At 38.7% G+C, this 20,892-nt stretch overlaps 1 protein-coding gene and 1 pseudogene across 13 annotated transcripts in view; one reads left to right on the forward strand and one right to left on the reverse strand.

Moving 5' to 3' along the window:
- MYCBP2 (MYC binding protein 2) overlaps positions 1–20,892 on the reverse strand; it is a 265,407-nt gene that overhangs the window by 174,979 nt on the left and 69,536 nt on the right. For all 12 annotated transcript variants that reach the window (XM_082601985.1, XM_082601982.1, XM_082601988.1 and 9 more), the window contains 3 exons: positions 20,164–20,368; positions 8,899–9,044; positions 8,526–8,627 (listed from right to left, as the gene is read on the reverse strand). In XM_082601985.1, coding sequence (XP_082458111.1) covers positions 8,526–8,627; positions 8,899–9,044; positions 20,164–20,368 — 453 coding nt within the window. The remainder of the gene's footprint in view (positions 1–8,525; positions 8,628–8,898; positions 9,045–20,163; positions 20,369–20,892) is intronic.
- LOC309792655 (decreased expression in renal and prostate cancer protein-like) lies at positions 295–2,661 on the forward strand (annotated as a pseudogene). The gene has a single exon. The product of its transcript is annotated as a decreased expression in renal and prostate cancer protein-like (transcript).

Raw genomic sequence — 20,892 nt, forward strand, 5'->3', positions numbered from 1 at the left:
AAAAAAGATGTCAAAAAATGAGAAAAAGTTTGCCAAGAGAGAAAGAAGAGAAGAGAGGGCATTCCAGGTAAAAGGAATAGGATTTATAAAAGCATGAAGACATAAACAACATTACTGTATGGTCATTAAAAACACACACGAGTGCTCACGGCGGCGATGGCAACAGCGACAGGAGGTTTGGTTGTCACCAGTTGGCTGTGCGGCGCTGCGCTCGGCGGCGGCCACGGCAGCTTATTTTCAGTTGCTTTTTAAAGGCGGAAAGCTCATGGTGCAGATGGTTATTTCCAGTGCTGGGGCTGGAGGCCTGGCAGAATGGGTGCTGATGGAGCTACAGGGGGAGATCGAGGCTCGCTACAGCACTGGGTTAGCTGGAAACCTCCTGGGAGACCTGCACCACTGAGGGGATCCCTGTGCTGACCGTGGGGCATCATATCCTGTATGGGAAAATCATCCACCTGGAGAAACCCTTTGCCGTCCTTGTTAAACACACTCCGGGGTGGGGGAGCAAGACTGTGATGATTTTGGCTGCGAGAATGGCACCCCGTACCTGGTGATGGCACTCACCAAAAACAAGATCCTTTTCAAAACTCGCCCCAAGCCCATTATCACCGACGTCTCCAAGAAAGTATGAAAGAACCCCGGATTTTCCTAGAGAGCGGCCAACTCCTTGGACTCATGCTCCGCTGCCACCTCAAGGACAGATGGATAGTTTCCTGGGACCACAAGGGAGTCCTGTTTTAAACACAGGCCACCCACTGGGTATGAACTCAGATCCCTTCCTTGGGGATCTCTTTCCAACAGGTTCTCTTGGAAATTTGGCCCCATTTCCAAGGAACCCATCTCCATTTCCAACTTCATCAGGTTCACTGGCTTCAAATCCAGCACCTTTCCCTGCTGGTGCTCGTGACCCAAGCATGGCTTCTTTTCCAAGAGGGATGAATCCCACTGGCACAGGTGCAGTTTCTTTCCCAAGGCCAGGTGGTCTCTTGGGCCCAAGCCCAGGGTCAGCTCTAAATCCTGGAGCAGGGGCTCTTCCAGGCCCAGGGTCTCTGTCTAACCCAAGGTTAGGGAGTCTCCCAGGGCCAGGTCCTATGTCCAACCCAAGGCCAGACGGTGTTCTGGGAACAGGTCCTGACCCCAGAAGTGGTGGCCCCATGGGCCCTGGATCTGGACCCAACCTGAGAACAGGTGTCCTGTTGACATCTGGGAATGGTCCTCCCAATCCTAGACCTGTTGGCCTGGGCCCCAGACCAAGTCCCAACCTGAGATCAGGCTTTGTAGGTACAAACGCTGCCCCAAGGTACGTTTCCAGGCCCTGGCCTTGGGCCCAACCCAAGATCAAGTGGCCTGGGTCCAGGCCTTGGGCCTAATCCAAGGGCAGGTGGCCTGGGCCCAAGCCCTAATTTGGACACCAGAGCAGGTGGCCTCTTGGGCACAGGATCTGGTCTTAAGAATGGCTGGACCTCAAAGCCCAGATCTTGCCCCCATTCTAAGAGCAGCTGGTCTTTTAGGAGCAAATTCAGCTTCTTTCTCACAAGCTTCTGGAAACGTGGGCATAAGCTCATCTTCCACGGCCAGCACACCTGGCCCCACAGGCCCAAACTCGGGTCCTGGCTCTCAGGGAACTGGCCTTCCAGGGCCAAATCCATCTCCCATGTCGAGGGCTCCTGGCCCCATTGGCCCTAATTCAGCTCATTTTTCAAGGCCCGCTGGCCCCATGGGAGTAAATGCTAATCCTTTTCCAAGGGGGACAGGTTCAGGGGGATTGAACCCAGCTGCTTTCTCTCAGTCTTCTAACACATTGGCTTCAAACCCAGTTAACTTCCAGAGGTCTGCTGGCCTCCAGGGCTCAAGTCCAGCAATTTTCCCAAGAGCCTCTGGGCCACTAGGCTCCAACCCAGCTAACTTCCCACGGGCCACTAGTTTACAGGGTCCAAGTCCAGCTCCCTTCCCAAGGTCTACTGGCCCATTAGGACCTGGTCAGGTTAATTCCCCCAGGTCAGCTCCCTAGGCTCTTCACCAGCAGGCCCTGTGGGTATCAACCCAGCTCCTTTTGCAAGGCCAACTGGGACCCTGGGTCTAAACCCAGCTTCCTTTCCAAGGATGAATGGCCCTGCAAGCAAGACTTTGGTCCCATTTTCTAGAGTGGGGAGCCTCCCTGGCACAAACCCAGCTGCTTTCCCAGACCAGGGGCTCCAATGGCTACAATGTACCCAAATGGAATGTTACCCCCTTAGGCGCCATTTTCTCTCCAGGACCACCTTGGTTTCCAGACACTGTGGTTCTGAGCAGGGGCTGTGTTTTGGGTGAAAGCGTAGATATGGAGCTACAGTCTGAAGTACATAGCTGGGGTTCAAGTTCAAATGAGCCTTCCCCCCCCCCCGTGTCTTTCTTGAGTGAAGGTAAAATGTTACCTGTGGGACATGGACTTCGGCAGGTGGGAATGATCCCCAGCCTTCCCGAAGCCTGCTGTGCTTTTGTCCCACAGCTTTCTGCCCCTTGTTTCTTACTAGTTCCTTGAATTGTTCTTGTGGACTTTTCCTCAGAGATACATTGGCCTGCAGGTCCCAATTCATATGCAGTCCCCTGTTCACCACTGGAGAATCAGCTCACTGCTCTCTAGAAATGTTGTGTTGGTGAGCGGACCATGCTTCAGCAGCACTGACCTGGCCACCCTCTACTGCCATACCTTCCCCTGGGGGCTGGAACACAGAACAGGGAAGTGCAACCACTTCAGAGAACCACCAAATACAATTTCTGCTTGCCTGACTGGGCCTGCAGCTCCCTTCTCCTGGGACTTAACTTAGAGGAAGCCAGGATCAAGGCTCCACTGCTCACCCCACTCCCTCTCCACTGGTACTCCCAATCAAAGAACCTCAAAATTAAACTGATGTGGATGGGGTTATGTGAATTGGGGTGGGGGTGGGGGGAATGAAGGGGAGAAATCACTGTGCTCCGTTCAGTCTGATGTGAAAGGACGGTTGGTGTTTTCCTGCAGTGTATCTTTTCTTACTGTTTCTTTAATAAATGGGATGAGAGGGAAAAAAGAAAACCACACACACATAGCTGAAATGGATGGAGTATAAGGTTATGAGGCAGAAAGTAGTGGGAAATGAGTTTGGAGATGAATATACAAAAGAGGTAATTAATGTCTTTTGATACCATTACACTTCATTGTAGAGGCGAAGAGAAGTCCATGAAATGTTTTCAGTTAGTCAACAAGCACGTATTAACTACTGACCAATTTCAGGCACCATGCAAGGTTCTAAGAACACTTGCATAAACAAGACCCCATCTCTGATTCAAGAAGCTCACAGTCTAATGGTTGAGGGAAGTTTACATAAAACTCAAGAAGAAATTATGATGGTGTGCTATGACAAAACTAAGCACACTGGAGGGGCAGCTGGCAAAACTTGAGGGTGGGAAAGTACAGAGTTACTTTCAGAAAGTTACTGGTGATACATTTCAAGAACCTAAAAATTATTATTATCCTTTGGCCCAGTAATTATACAAACAGAAGTCTGTCCTAAGGAAAACTGGAATATTTTTTAAAAGATTTCAGCTCAAAGGTGTTATTATAACCTTATTAATTGTAACGAAAAATTAAAACAATCCAAAAAGAAGAACAGTTAATAAAAAACTATGGTATATTTTCTCACTGGAGTAATATTCAGCCATTAAAACAAGATTTATAAAGAAAAAGTACTTCTGTGCTATTTAAATTAGCAAGGACATAACATCGCTCATCAACGTTTTGCAAAAATTAAAAATAATACCTAATAAAGGTGGTGCTACAGGAAAACACCACTCTCATACGTAAGTCTTAGGAAGATAAATTCCTATAACATTTTTTTTTTAATTTGAAATATCTCTTAAAATTTAAAACATACACACTCTCTGGCCCAAATATGCTATTTCTGGGAAGCTCTATTATATAAACAAAAATTCCACTACATATGGCTGAAGTTTAAGAATATATTATTATAGCAAAATCCACAAAACCCTGAAAATAACCTGAATGACCACCAACAAAATAATGGCTGAATAAACTGTGGTACAGACGTATTATGAAATGTTATGTAGCTATTAAATAGAATGTGATAGATCCATATTCACTAGTATGTGTTCATGTTGTACTGTAAAATGGGAAAAAGGTGTTGCAAACAATTGTATATTTAATACAATATCCCTTCTGTAAATAAACATATGCCTACACGCTCACATATGTATAGATATCTGCACATGATTATAATTTAATGGAGTAAGATACAGAAATATACCTATTAGACTAAACCTCATTTGCTTGGTAAAAGAGAATGGGAGGGCAAGGAAAAAACTGCTAGAAAAATTTTAAAAACGTACATACTGTAACATTAAGCAAATATATGAAATATAAGATTCAGTCAGTGAGGGACTTCCTGGTGGAGCAGTGGTTAAGAATCCGCCTGCCAATGCAGGGGACATGGGTTTGAGCCCTGGTCCGAGAAGATCCCACATGCCGCGGAGCAACTAAGCCCATGCACCACAACTACTGAGCCTGTGCTCTAGAGCCCACGAGCCACAACTACTGAAGCCCGCGCGCCTAGAGGCCGTGCTCCAAACAAGAGAAGCGAAGTCACTGCAATGAGAAGCCTACACACTGCAACAAAGAGTAGCCCCGGCTCGCCGCAACTAGCGAAAGCCTGCGTGCAGCAACGAAGACCCAACACTGCCAATAAATAAATAAACAAACAAACAAACAAATAAATAAATTTATATATTAAAAAAAGATTCAGTCAGTGACGTAACTGGAAATGTATAAAACTCAATTAGAAGATACCGATGAAACAAATGAAAGTAATAATTTAATTAAAGGATAGGCTTGTGGAAAACCTTTAACCTAAATTCCTGTATTACTTCAATATGGTATTACAATAAGGCACAAAAAATTTATGATATAATTATTAAGGGGAAAAAACAGTACACCAATATATATCACACTATGAAATGATGTAAAATGTCTAAACAAAAAAGTATGCATAGAAAACCTTTAAGAAAGTATACCAAAATTCTATAGTGGTTATCTTTGGATGAGAATTACATTGACATTTTTTTCTTACTTATGTTTTCCATGTGCTTCATATATTTTAATTTAAAAGGAGTATTGGAAGATCAGCTAATACTGGATTTGACATGTCAAATTAAGAAAACTTAATGGTTTTCGAGGCTTAAAAATCAATACCAATAACTTCTCAATCACTTTGAAACTGGAGAGACTATAATAAACTTGTTTTTAGATTCTAACTTGTGACTATGGGAAACTGATTTTTTTCTATCAAGATAGAATCATTTTATTCTACAGAAGATGTAGGGGGTTTTATTAATAATCATCAAAATTTTGTGATGAGCATCCCAATGTTGCGAGAAAAGCAGTCAAGTAGAGGCCAGAGTGGGAAAAGAATCAAATCCAAAGAGAACAGAAGTTTACTAAATAGCCCACCACCACCACTAGCATCCTCATCATCACCATCGCCATCATCACCATTTACCCAGGGCTTAGTACAGGTCAGGCATTTTCATGCAAGTCACTTAATCCTCACCCCTGCTTAACGTAGGTACAGTTGTAACCTTCGTTTTAAAGGTAGGGAAACTGAGGTTCAGAGTGGTTATACTCCAAGTAAAACTTAAGAAGCCAGGATATGAACCAAAGTCTAACTTCAGAACCTATATATTCAACCACCATGCTACATAGCTATGCTAACTATATAGCTTATTATCCAAATGAGACGCTCTACCGAGAGCAAAAGGGGACACTGTAAGAAATACATCTGAACAGTAGGCATAAAATGGGACTGTCCCAGGCAAACCAGGACGTAACTCACCCCACCAACAGCTCACAATCATGGAATTTTGATTTGACATTTAGGGGAAAAAGAAAGAAGGAAAAATAGGCAACATTATTTGAGCTTAGTTTTCCTTAAAACAGAGTGCTGAGAAGGAATATAAAGATAAGAACATTGATACAATCACCCAGGAGTCCTGATGACTTAAAGAGTTCTACTTAAAAATCCCACTGAACAAGCACTCCACTTGTAAAGTTAATACAAGTCTCAGAGAAATTATGTATCAATCAACTCTGTCTAATCTAAAAAACAAACTAAAAATGATCACAAACACCACTGAAATAAAATCTGTAAATGAATACTATTGGTACCTAAGAATATATATGTAAGAAAAGTATTATCTAGAAGACTAATAGCATAAAAAAATTAAAGTTCCAACTTTATCAAAAAGTAGTAACCACACTACTTTTGGGGGTTTCAACAGCAACAGAAGAATTTGTGTCATGAACAGCAGCTGAACTACATCAATAGGCCTGAGGTTTATGAGCAAGGCTTTTGATACACGAGCTAGGTCCTAAAATTTTGAGCAACTTTAAAACAAATAACACAAACTTGGTAAATAGGATGATAGATAAATCAAGTAAAATAATTTAACTTAATCTAATACTGAAAGGCTGAAATTTCAATACAGGTAAAGCCAATTACTAATAAGCATAATTACCAACAGACTGCTAACTGTTAGTTACCTAAAAAACACCAAGCAGAAGCCAAGGGGGGTGGGGTGGTGTGTGTGGAGAAAAGACAAGTATGTACATGTGGCAGTTGGAACACTAAAAATTTATTTGACATTCCTTTTCCTCATGAGGACAAAACGAGACTAACAATCCTTGCTAGCATGGTGCCAAACAAGAGCCCTAGAACACTGTGCATGTGACTCAAATCTGTATCGAGGACCCTCAGGCAGAAATGCTGAAGCATGAGGCCCAGGTGATTCTGATGTAGAAGGCCCATGTAACAAACTTAGAACATCACTGCCCTAGAGCAGTGGTTCTCACACTTCAGCACCCTCAGAATCACTGGGAAAGCTTGTTAAAGCACAGATACAATAATCTAATTTCCATAAATATTTAAATAATGGAGTTTTTTTTAACTCTTAAAGGGTTAGAGTTTATCTTTTAAAGGTCTATGATACATTTTAAAATAAAAGGCAAAAGAATATTCTGCTATCACAAAGTTTTGTTGAATAACCAGTGCATCATCAATGTTCTTTTACTTCTGATATACAGAAATATATACTATACCTAGAGAAGAACAGCTTTTTATAGAGGGAGAGAAAAAAATAAGATATATAGCATTAGGCAAGTAATTAAATGTCATCACAAGGATTTGCTATACTTTGGTTGAAACATAGGAAATAGCTGGGTTTTGTAGGTCATTTCGTATGATTCAACCTAATATTTCAAAAAAAAAAAACAGGTAGTAAAAGTATCACTAGTAATTAACCTTAAGCAAATCATACTATTAATACAAAAGGAATTATCACTTAATTACCATGTGTCATAAAGACCCAGAACTTAAATTTTACCCTATTCTCTACATAACATTTAATATGCAATTTTCTCATACATTTATATAACATAAATAAGAGTAGATACATTAATCTCATTAAAATATCATTTAAAGGCAATGATTTTATGTAAACAAAGCCAAACTAACAGCAAACATTCACTGTATCAATTCCTCAACATTGCTTATTAGACACTATAATGAACAATCTTCAAGTTCTAAGCAGATGTCTTATGACCTAAGTTTAATAAAAACAGAATTACCATGTGTGCTATATATTTTATATTCAACTTACTCCATTTTATATTAAAAAAAGGAACGCCTAACAAAGTCTGTAATGATGGCTAAATGAGTGATAGGTTTTATCTATCACTAAATATTTCGAATCAAAATTTTGCCTAGCAGAGGAATAAAATTACAGACCTTTGTAACAATCTGTCTTAATCCTACAAAGAAAAGATTCTATTGGGCAAGAATAACTTTAGTAATACTTATATTTATCTCTGCTTGTTGGATATATACTAAAATACTTACTATAATCACTGTTAAATGTAGTTTTTAGGCCGAGAAATAGTCATAAACAATGAGGAAAAGATAGATAATAAATCTTTGCAATTAAAACCTGCAGACCCTCCAACTTACCATTCTTGTACATAACCAGAATAAGCTTTTTCCGGAAAGATACATAAAAGCATCATTATGCACTAAATTGGAAGGAAGAGCAGTGAGACTATGCCCAAATGATAATAATTGTAAATGAGTAAGAAATCAGAACTTAAAATACTAAACTACTGGTGTTCAGAGTTAAGTAGATGAGTCAAAATACAGGTGAAGGACAGTTCTTCAAATTTGTATTTTTTTAAAGATTGCCATTGCTAATAGTTTTTGATGCTTGGCATATGGCACAATTCTTAATATGGTTGACTTATGCCATAAACACACTACCAAATTAAATGTATGTTATTATTAGCACAATTGTAATACCCTGAATATTTTCATAATACTTTCATGAGTTACTAGAATGTTACTAATTTTAATTTCTTACCAAATCAGCCTACTCTGTAAACTTTTAACTGGTCTCAGTATAGGGTAAGAAAATGTATTTTCATATACATTTTCTCTGCAGCTACATCTTACCTCTTCCTTCATCTAATCTGTGTCTCCTGATTACACGCTGCCGTTTTTCTTCTTGGCGTAACTGAAGGTGTTCTTCAATGTTAACCCCGGGTACTGGGACAGCTAGATGATTGACAGTCAGTCAGTCAATTAGTTTTATAATAGATATGACAGAACTATATGAAATTCAAGAAAGTAAACGCTAGCAAAAACACTGTCTAAAACACAAATGATTTTTAATGCAAGGATCTTAGAAAAAAAGACAAAAAGAATCTCATCCCTTAATCAATGACACACTGTCAGTTACCAAACACGGAGTACTGCATAATCAACTATTATCTTAATTTTTTAACACATATCTAAAAGGAATTATTTAGACTATCAGAAATACTACCTAACAGAAGGTCTAAAGGTATCATCTCCTTCACTGCATCAAGAATCCCTCTTTGTCTTGCCTCTTGACCATCCAATTCTCTTGCACAAGCCTTGCAACATCCACATACAGCACAGCCAGATTCTCCAGAACCACAACCACAGATCCTAAAAATAAACAAATAAATTATTAACTGAAATCCTTCTCTTTCCTTAAAACTCCGTAACATCTTTTCTGCACTTTTAAGCTTAACTTAAATGAATCAGCAATGAAATCACCCCTTCAGATCAGGATTTGTCGATTTTAAAGAAAAGGTATGAAGAGATGAATAATTAAAAGGTATGAATAGATATTACACACTCCTAATAGGCATAACTGGTATATTTCTACAGAAAATACAAATGGATTCTGCTATCTTCAAAGCCATTATTAATAACATCTTTAAAAAGGTTTCACAATTAAAGAGGCACCAGCAGCTTTAGTATTAAAAGGTTAGCAAACAAACAACATGGCTATCTCCCAGATTAGGGAGATGTGGGCAGCCTTCAATGAGTGAGCCCAGCTTGCCAGCTTCATGAATTCTGTCTCCTTACCCCTCCCTCTCCTTTACACGCCATCATCTCCCATTCTCTTTCACTGCATCTAATTACCTGTTATTTTTCCTCTTCTTTGTCCTCTTCCTATCATTTGTGAACTAAGCATATGTACGGCCTTTGATTATAACATAAAAGAAAACAAGAACACTCCCAGGAGCTGGCTAGAGGGTCGGTGAACACTAACTTCTTAGTCACATATCCTGCAGAAGTCCCAGCTTTAAAGTTATTTGGTTGGATCCGTCCTGAAAAACTTGTGACAGCCTCACTGAGCCTCTCCCTGGTTGTCCAGATTTGTGGAGACACAAGACAAAGAATCTACCTGGCAACAGTTTTGAAACACATAGGTGCCCTGTGAAACTCCTGGCTTTCAAAAGCCAGTATTAGTGACAATTTGGAAGATCACTTACTACAACAGTAACAAATTGATAAAATAATATGCCCTACTGACTTGGCCATGGGCACTATTTTAAAAATAGTGTTTAACTCTAAATTTATTCTAAGATATGTAGTCATAATTTTATGATATTTAAGTCATCTGTAATAGTGCTTAGTGTCCTCCATATTTATTCCTAAGTTGACTTAATTCGTGTGTTTATTTCTGCTTCACTAATAAAGAAATTACTGTACTTCATTAGATGCTATCCATTTAAATCTGTAAATAATTATTGGAAACTGATAGTATATCTCTCGGGAAAAAAAAGAAGAATTAACTTCAGAAAGGACCAAAGACTTTAGAAATTCACTTATGACATTTATCAATGGCTTAAGTTCAGAGATTGGGAACACTTAATTTTAGATGGAAATCGCTTGGGAAAGATCCAAAAAGATAAATTTCAACTCCAATGTTGTTTTTTAAAAAAAAAATCACAGAATCTTTCTTTAATCCAAATTAAACTTTAAAATAAACAAGTTAGGGGCTTAAATACACTAAACAGAGCCAAATATATAGCTTTCTAGAAGAAATACTATCCTTTGATAAAGAAAGCCAAAATATTTTTTAACAGGCTAAAAAAGCAAAGAAAATTTATTGTTAAAAAATCATAATATTCCAGCAGCCTAAAAGAAAAGCCCTGTTATATATGATCTATTTAACTATGTTAAGCCAAGTATAAACCCAGAAATATACTCATAGGAAATTCAGACATTATTTGGGAAGAAGCACCTGAATACTAATGAGGTGTCAAATAGGGAAGCCAGAGATGAGGAGGTGGCTGCTCTCACTCAGGGCTTTTTTTCACAATATTCCCCCTACTTCCCAAAGTTGGCTAATTATCATAAATAATCTGATCTTACAAAGATCAGATCTATCATAATACAAAGATGCATGATAATTAATTTGATCTCCCAAAGGATAACCCATTGTATTATATTAGCTATAAATGGCAACACAAAAATAGGACTTGAAATTCTCTCCAAGATTCTAGGGGAAAACCTGCATTCTGATTCTGTCAAACTCACATATTAACTTTAAAGTGATAATAACACAGAACCCTGGGGGAAAAAAAGTGGTCCAACAAGAATGAAAAGGATAATTATAACAGGAATAATGCAACTTTAGAAGTGACAGCTCTTCGAACTCCTAAAATTGCGAATTATTTATCAATTCAAAAGAAAATTATATACCCCTAATTGAGTATTCTATATGATTTTGATAATTCCACACCGAAAAAATTCATGTTCAACACAAATGAATAGATCTTTGGCATTAAAGCAGTCTTACGCAATGACTACAAATGAAGGCACAGACCCAAGCATTAAGGAAAGTTATGACCTGTTTTAAAATAATGGCTTAAGTCGGACAGAGAAAGACAAATATCATATGATATCGCTCATATGTAGAATCTAAAAAAAGGCTACAAATGAACTTATCTACAAAATATCAATAAAAATAGAGTTAAGATGTAGAAAATAAACTTATGGTTACTGGGGGGTAACAAGGGGAGGAGGGATAAATTGGAAGATTGGGATTTACACACACACACTACTGTATATAAAACAGGTAACTAATAAGGACCTACTGTATAGCACAGGGAACTCTACTCAATACTCTGTAATGGTCTATATCAGAAAAGAATCTAAAAAAGAGTGGATATATGTGTATGTATAACTGATTCACTTTGCTATACACCTGAAACTAACACAACATTGTAAATCAACTATATCCCAATAAAATTCAAAACAAAAACAGAATCTGAATAAATGGAAAGACACATCCTGTTACTGAGTGGGAATATTTAATACCATAAAAATCAATTCTTCTAAAACTAATAGATAAATTAAATGCAATTTCAATTAAAATTATATTTTGTTTTAATTAAATACTAAGAATAGTCCCCCAAACAATTAAAAAAGACAGACACTGAGAGTAGCTAACCTTACTAAATGTTAAAATACCATACAAAACATAAACCACATAATATTAGCATAAGACTAGATCAGTAAGTCAGGAAAATAATGGAAGGCCCAGAAAACAGATTCTGATATATAAGGGAATATAATAAATGATAAATCTGGTAGCCATTTCACACATAATGACTGTACAACTGGCTACTGGTAAGAAAATACAGTTAGATGTCTACCCCACATCAGAACAATAATCATCCATTGGCTTTAAAATTTATTAATGTAAAAAGAAATAAAACAGGCTTTTTGAAGAATATTTAAGATATCACAAAATCAGCTAGAAACTGAGACCTTTCTAGTCTAGATAGAAAATTCAAAAATTTCAAAGAAATACATATTTGCTTATTAAAAATGTTAAGTGCTTTTGTGTAACAGAATATAACCTAATTTAGTTATATGATCATAAGTATATTGGGAAACACTATTTGTAGAGAAGACAGAAAACAGTTAATATGAAGACTATTCAGAGAACATCTTTCAATTTTCAAGGATAAAAACAATACAGGCAAAGAAAGGGTTTTAAGAGAAAACTCACAGAAGAGTATATTTAAATATCCAGGAAAAATGTGAGTCATGGAAATATATACGAAAATAATGATGAGATATCACTTCACATTCACTGAGTTGACAGAAATTAAAGAATTATATGATCTGCTACTGGCAGTATTTCAAAAGAAACTGCCTTTTACTGCTGTTAGTGAAAACAGAAACCCTTCATTTTTTAAAAACACTAACCACCATAAACAAAACAAAAAAACAAAAACCAATAGTTTTTAAACAAGCAGTAACAGCCCTGGAAATACATTCCATAGAAATAGATTCACCAATACATAAAAACACAATATATGTACAAGTACATTTCTTTGTGAAATAAAAACTTAAGTAATAAAATGAACTGAGGAACTTGAGGAAAAAAAATAAAATAAGAGAGAACTTCAAGATGGCAGAGGAGTACGATGTGGAGATCACCTTCCTCCCCACAAAAACATCAGAAATACATCTACAGGTGGAACAACTCCTACAGAACACCTACTGAACGCTGGCATATGACCTCAGACCTCCCAAAAGGCAAGAAACTCCCCACGAACCTGGGTAGGGCAAAAAAAAAAAGAAAAAACAGAGACAAAAGAATAGGGACGGTACCCGCACCAGTGGGAGGGAGCTGTGAAGTAGGAAAGGTTTCCACACACTAGGAAGCCCCTTCATGGACGGAGACTGCGGGTGGCGGAGGGGGAAGCTTCGGAGACGTGGAGGGGGGAAGCTTCGGTGCCACGGAGGAGAGCACGGCAACAGGAGTGCGGAGGGCAAAGCGGAGAGATTCCCGTACAGAGGATCGGTGCCAACCAGCACTCACCAGCCCGAGAGGCTTGTCTGCTCACCTGGGCGGGGGCTGGGAGCTGAGGCTCGGACTTCGGAGGTCGGATCCCAGGGAGAGGACTGGGGTTGGCAGCGTGAACACAACCTGAAGGGGTTAGTGCACCACAGTTAGCTGGGAGGGAGCCCGGGAAAAAGTCTGGAGCTGCCGAAGAGGCAAGAAACCATTGTTTTGGGGTGTGCGAGGAGAGGGGATTCAGAGAACCGCCTAAATGAGCTCCAGAGACGGACACGAGCCACGGCTATCAGCGCGGACACCAGAGACGGGCATAAAATGCTAAGGCTGCTGCTGTAGCCACCAAGAATCCTGTGTGCAAGCACAGGTCACTGTCCACACCTCCCTTCCCGGGAGCCTGTGCAGCCCGCCACTGCCAGGGTCCCGGGATCCAGGGACAACTTCCCCAGGAGAATGCATGGCGCGCCTCAGGCTGGTGCAATGTCACGCCGGCCTCGGCCACTGCAGGCTTGCCCCTCATCCGTACCCCTCCCTCCCCCCAGCCTGAGTGAGCCAGAGCCCGCTAATCAGCTGCTCCTTTAACGCTGTCCTGTCTGAGCAAAGAACAGAGGCCCTCAGGCAACCTACACGCAGAGGCGGGGCCAAATCCAAAGCTGAACCCCGGAGCTGCGGGAACAAGGAAGAGAAAGGGAAATTTCTCCCAGCAGCCTCAGGAGCAGAGGATTAAATCTCCACAATCAGCTTGATGTACGTACCCTGCATCTGTGGAATACCTGAATAGACAACAAATCATCCCAAAACTGAGGCAGTGGACTTCAGGAGAAACGATATATATATTTTTTTTTTTTTTCCTTTTTCTCTTTTTATGAGTGTGTATCCTTATGCTTCTGTATGTGATTTTGTCTGTATAGCTTTGCTTTTACCATTTGTCCTAGGGTTCTGTCTGTCCGTTTTTTTTTTTTTTTTTTTGCTTTTTTGTTTTTAGTATAGTTTTTAGCACTTGTTATCACTGGTGGATTTGTTTTTTGGTTTGGCTGCTCTCTTCTTTCTTTTTCTTTTTGCTTTTTTTAAATTACTTTTTAATTTTTTTATTTTTAATAATTATTTTTTTAATTTTTTATTTCATTTTATTATTATTGTCTTTTCTTCTTCCTTTCTTTTCTTCTCCCTTTCCTTCTGAGCCATAGGGCTAACAGGGCCTTGGTGCTCTGCCTGGGTGTTAGGCCTGTGCATCTCAGGTGGGAGAGCTGAGTTCAGAAAACTGGTCCACCAGAGACCGCCCAGCTCCACATAATATCATTCGGCCAAATCTCTCCCAGAGATCTCCATCTCAACGCTAAACCCAGCTCCACTAAACGACCAGCAAGCTACAGTGCTGGACACCCTATGCAAACAACTAGCAAGACTGAAACACAAACCCACCCATTACTACAGACGCTGCCTAAAATCATAATAAGGTCACAGACATCCCAAAACACATGACCAGACATGGCCCTGCCTACCAGAAAGACAAGATACAGCCTCAACCGCCAGAACACAGGCACTAGTCCCTTCCACCAGGAAGCCTACAAAACCCACTGAACCAACCTTAGCCATCAGGGGCAGCCACCAAAAACAAAGATGAACTACGAACGTGCAGCCTGAGAAAAGGAGACCCCAAACACAGTAAGTTAAGCAAAGTGAGAAGACAGAGAAACACAAAGCAGATGAAGGAGCAAGGTAAAAACACTCCAGACCAAACAAATGAAGAGGAAATAGGCAGTCTTCCTGAAAAAGAATTCAGAGTAATGATACTAAAGATGATCCAAAATCTTGGAAATAGAATGGAGAAAACAGAAGAAATGTTTAACAAGGACCTAGAAGAACTAAAGAGCAAACAGACAATGATGAGTAACACAATAAATGAAACTAAAAATTCTCTAGAATGAATCAAGAGCAGAATAACTGAGGCACAAGAATAGATAAGTGACCTGGAAAATAAAATAGTGGAAATAACAACTGCAGAGCAGAATAAAGAAAAAAGATTGAAAAGAATTGAGGACAGTCTTAGAGACTTCTGGGACAACATTACATGCACCAACATTTGAATAATGGGGGTCTCAGAATAAGAAGAGAAAAAGACAGGGACTGAGAAAATATTTGAAGAGATTATAGTTTGAAAATTTCCCTAATATGGGAAAAGAAATAGTTACCCAAGTCCAGGAAGCACAGAGAGTCCCATACAGGATAAATCCAGGGAGAAACACATCAAGACACACATTAATCAAACTATCAAAAAGTAAATACAAAGAAAAATTAGTAAAAGCAGCAAGGGAAAAACAACAAATGATATACAAGGGAATCCCCCCATAAGGTTAACAGCTGATATTTCAGCAGAAACTCTGCAAGCCAGAAGGGAGTGGCAGGACATATTTAAAGTGACAAAAGGAAAAACCTATAACCAAGATTACTCTTCTCAGCTAGGATCTCATTCAGATTCGACAACAAATGCTAAAGGGACTTCTCTAGGAAGGAAACACAAGAGAAGGAAAAGACCTACAATAACAAACGCAAAACAATTAAGAAAATGGTAATAGGAACATACATATCGATAATAACCTTAAATGTAAATGGATTAAATGCCCCAACCAAAAGACACAGACTGGATGAATGGATACAGAAACAAGACCCATATATATGCTGTCTACAAGAGACCCACTTCAGACCTACGGACACATACAGACTGAAAGTGAGGGGATGGAAAAAGATATTCTCCATGCAAATGTAAATCAAAAGAAAGCTGGAGTAGCAATTCTCATATCAGACAAAATAGACTTTAAAATAAAGACTACTACAAGAGACAAAGAAGGACACTACAGAATGATCAAGGGATCAATTGTAAATATTTATACATCCAACACAGGAGCACCTCAATACATAAGGCAAATGCTAACAGCCATAAAAGGGGGAATTGACAGTAATACAACCATAGTAGGCGGCTTTAACACCCCCCTTTCACCAATGGACAGATCATCCAAAATAAAAATAAATAAGAAAACACAACCTTTAAATGATACATTAAACAAGATGGACTTTATAGATATTTATAGGACATTCCATCCCAAAACAACAGAATACACTTTCTTCTCAAGTGCTCAGGGAACATTCTCCAGGATAGAACATAGCTTGGGTCACATATCAAGCCTTGGTAAATTTAAGAAAACTGAATTGTATCAACTATCTTTTCTGAACACAACGCTATGAGACTAGATATCAATCACAGGGAAAAAAATCTGAAAAAATACAAACACATGGAGGCTAAACAATACACTACTTAATAACCAAGAGATTACTGGAGAAATCAAAGAGGAAATCAAAAAAATACCTAGAAACAAATGACAATGAAAACACAACGACCCAATACCTATGGGATGCAGCAAAAGCAGTTCTAAGAGGGAAGTCTATAGCAATACAATCCTACATCAAGAAACAAGAAACATCCCAAATAAAGAAACTAACCTTACACCTAAAGCAATTAGAGAAAGAACAAAAAAACCCCTAAAGTTAGCAGAAGGAAAGAAATCTTAAAGATCAGATCAGAAATAAATGAAAAAGAAATGAAGGAAACGATAGCAAAGATCAATAAAACTAAAAGCTGGTTCTTTGAGAAGATAAACAAAATTGATAGACCATTATCCAGACTTATCAAGAAAAAAAGGGAGAAGACTCAAATCAATAGAACTAGAAATGAAAAAAGAGAAGTAACAACTGACACTGCAGAAATACAGAGGATCATGAGAGATTACTACAAGAACCTATATGCCACTAAAATGGACAACTTGGAAGAAATGGACAAATTCTTAGAAAAACACAACCTTCTGAGACTGAACCAGGAAAAAATAGAAAACACAAACAGACCAATCACAAGCACTGAAATTGAGACTCTGATTAAAAATCTTCCAACACACAAAAGCCCAGGACCAGATGGCTTCACAGGCGGATTCTATCAAACATTTAGAGAAGAGCTAACAGCTATCCTTCTCAAACTCTTCCAAAATATAGCAGAGGGAGGAACACTCCCAAACTCATTCTGCAAGGCCACCATCATCCTGATACCAAAACCAAAGGTGCCACAAAGGAAGAAAACTACAGCCCAATATCACTGATGAACATAGATGCAAAAATCCTCAGCAAAATACTAGCAAACAGAATCCAACAGCACATTAAGAGGACCATACACCATGATCAAGTGCGGTTTACCCCAGGAATGCAAGGATTCTTTAATATACGCATATCAATCAATGTGATACACCATATTAACAAATTGAAGGATAAAAACCGTATGATCATTCTCAATAGATGCAGAAAAAGCTTTTGACAAAATTCAACACCCGTTTATGATAAGAACCCTCCAGAAAGTAGGCACAGAAGGAACTTACCACAACATACTAATGGCCATATATGACAAACCCACAGCCAACATCGTTCTCAATGGTGAAAAACTAAAACCATTTCCACTAAGATCAGGAACAAGACAAGGTGGCCCACTCTCACCACTATTATTCAACATAGCTTTGGAAGTTTTAGCCATAGCATTCAGAGAAGAAAAAGAAATAAAAGGAATCCAAATTGGAAAAGAAGAAGTAAAGCTTTCACTGTTTGCAGATGCCATGACATTATTCATAGAGAATCCTAAAGATGCTACCAGAAAACTACTAGAGTTAATCAATGAATTTGGTAAAGTAGCAGGGTACAAAATTAATGCACAGAAATCTCTTGCATTCCTATACAATAATGATGAAAAATCTGAAAGAGAAATTAAGGAAACACTCCCATTTACCACTGCAACAAAAAGAATTAAATACCTAGGAATAAACTTACCTAAGGAGACAAAAGACCTGTATGCAGAAAAGTATAAGACACTGATGAAAGAAATTAAAGACAATACAAACAGATGGAGAGATATACCATATTCATGGATTGCAAGAATCAACATTGTGAAAATGACTATACTACCCAAAGCAATCTACAGATTCAACGCAATTCCTATCAAATTACCAATGGCATTTTTCACAGAACCAGAACAAAAAAGTTCACAATTTGTAATGAAACACAGAAGACCTCGAATAGCCAAAGTAATCTTGAGAAAGAAAAACGGAGCTGGAGGAATCAGGCTCCCTGACTTCTGACTATACCTCTAAGTTACAGTAATCAAGACAGTAGGGTACTGGCACAAAAACAGAAATATAGATCAATGGAACAGGATAGAAAACCCAGAGATCAACCCACACACACATGGTCACCTTATTTTCGATAAAGGAGGCAAGAATATACAATGGAGAAGAGGCAGTCTCCTCAATAAGTGGTGCTGCAAAAACTGGACAGCTACATGTAAACAAATTAAATTAGAACACTCTAACACCATACACAAATATAAACTCAAAATGGATTAAAGACCTAAATGTAATGCCAGACACTATAAAACTCTTAGAGGAAAACACAGGCAGAACACTCTATGACATAAATCACAGCAAGATCCTTTTTGACGCACCTCCTAGAGAAATGGAAATAAAAACAAAAATAAGCAAATGGGACCTAATGAAACTTCAAAGCTTTTGCACAGCTAAAGAAACCATAAGCAAGACGAAAAGACAACCCTCAGAATGGGAGAAAATATTTGCAAATGAAGCAACTGACAAAGGATTAATCTCCAAAATTTACAAGCAGCTGATGTAGCTCAACGTCAAAAAACCAAACAACCCAATCCAAAAATGGGCAGAAGACCTAAATAGACATTTCTCCAAAGAAGATACACAGGTTGCCAACAAGCACATGAAAGGATGCTCAACATCACTAATGATCAGAGAAATGCAAATCAAAACTACAATGAGGTATCACCTCACACCAGTCAGAATGGCCACCATCAAAAAATCTACAAACAATAAATGCTGGAGAGGGTGTGGAGAAAAGGGAACCCTCTTGCACTGTTGGTGGGAATGTAAATTGATACAGCCACTATGGAGAACAGCTATGGAGGTTCCTTAAAAAACTAAAAATAGAAATGCCATATGACCCAGCAATCCCACTACTGGGCCTATACCCTGAGAAAACCATAATTCCAAAAGAGTCGTGTACCACAATGTTCATTGCAGCTCTATTTACAATAGCCAGGACATGAAAGCAACCTAAATGTCCATCGACAGATGAATGGATACAGAAGACGTGGCACATATATACAATGGAATATTACTCAGTCATAAAAAAAGGAAATGAGTTATTTGTAGTGAGGTGGATGGACCTAGAGTCTGTCATACAGAGTGCAGTAAGTCAGAAAGAGAAAAACAAATACAATATGCTAACACATATATATGGAATCTAAAAAAAAATGGTTTTGATGAACCTAGGGGCAGGACAGGAATAAAGCTGCAGATGTAGAGAATGTACTTGAGGATACGGGGAGGGGGAAGGGTAAGCTGGGACGAAGTGAGAGAGTGGCACTGAAATATATACACTTCCAAACGTAAAATAGCGGGAAGCAGCCACACAGGACAGGGAGATCAGCTCGGTGTTTTGTGACCACCTAGAGTGGTGGGATGGGGGGGTGGGACAGGGAGGGTGGGAGGGAGACACAAGAGGGAGGCGATATGGGGATTTATGTATATGTATAGCTGATTCACTTTGTTATAAAGCAGAAACTAACACACGATTGTAAAGCAATTATACTCCAATAAAGATGTTAAAAAATAAATAAAATAAAATAAAGTAAAAGGTTTAAAGAAATCAAATGAAAGAAAAGCACATTAAATAAAATAACACTGAAGTAAATTATAATAGAAAACAATTATAAGAATTATAATTATATGCCAGTGTGCCTTTAAGAACAACACAACAGAATGAACTCTAGAATAACTTTGAAAAGGAATGTGCTTTGCGTAATTTCTGCTATTATTTTATCTTGAATATTAATCATTCTCTTACCCTCCAGGGACTCTGTCCGGACGCCCACTGCTGACACAGCTGGCTCCATAACCGGTACAGTCTCCACACACGGTGCACACCATGCACTGCTCCAGCTTCCACTTGTGCATGCCTGGAGGACACATCATGGACTTCTCGTCTTTATCATCTAGCTCTTCTTCCAGGTCCTCATCCATTGCTGTTGCCATATTTTCAACTCCAAACCCTATTTGAAAGATCAGTTTATAATTTTCATCTAGATTATTCCCATTTCTAAAAAACTAGTAATTTTATTTCCCAATTTAAAAAATGTAGAACACATACTAATTCCAATGGATATACACAGGAATGATAAAATATCAGAGGAACAAAAATAAAATTTAATTTAGGGACCACTAATAAATGCTGTCTCCATTTCCTTTCTGCAAAAAGAGGCAGTGATGGCCAGAGTATCTCGTAGCTGTTACTTTCTGTCACTCATACGTCTAATTTTCTCTGATTTTAGTCCCTACTTTCCATCCTCACCACCAATACTTTTGTTCAACAGACCAAAGAAAGTCTCCTAACCACATTCTAAAAGCCAAGAGTTTGTCCACTCTAGAACATCCTCTCATTGTTGGAAATTAGCTTTTTTATATATATATAAATTTATTTAATTTATTATTTATTTTTGGCTGCATTGGGTCTTCATTGCTGTGTGCAGGATTTCTCTAGTTGCAGTGAGCAGGGGCTACTCTTTGTGGCAGTGTG

This window comes from Mesoplodon mirus (assembly GCF_964341445.2).
Source record: "Mesoplodon mirus genome assembly, chromosome: 17".
In the NCBI taxonomy this organism is placed as follows: domain Eukaryota; kingdom Metazoa; phylum Chordata; class Mammalia; order Artiodactyla; family Ziphiidae; genus Mesoplodon; species Mesoplodon mirus.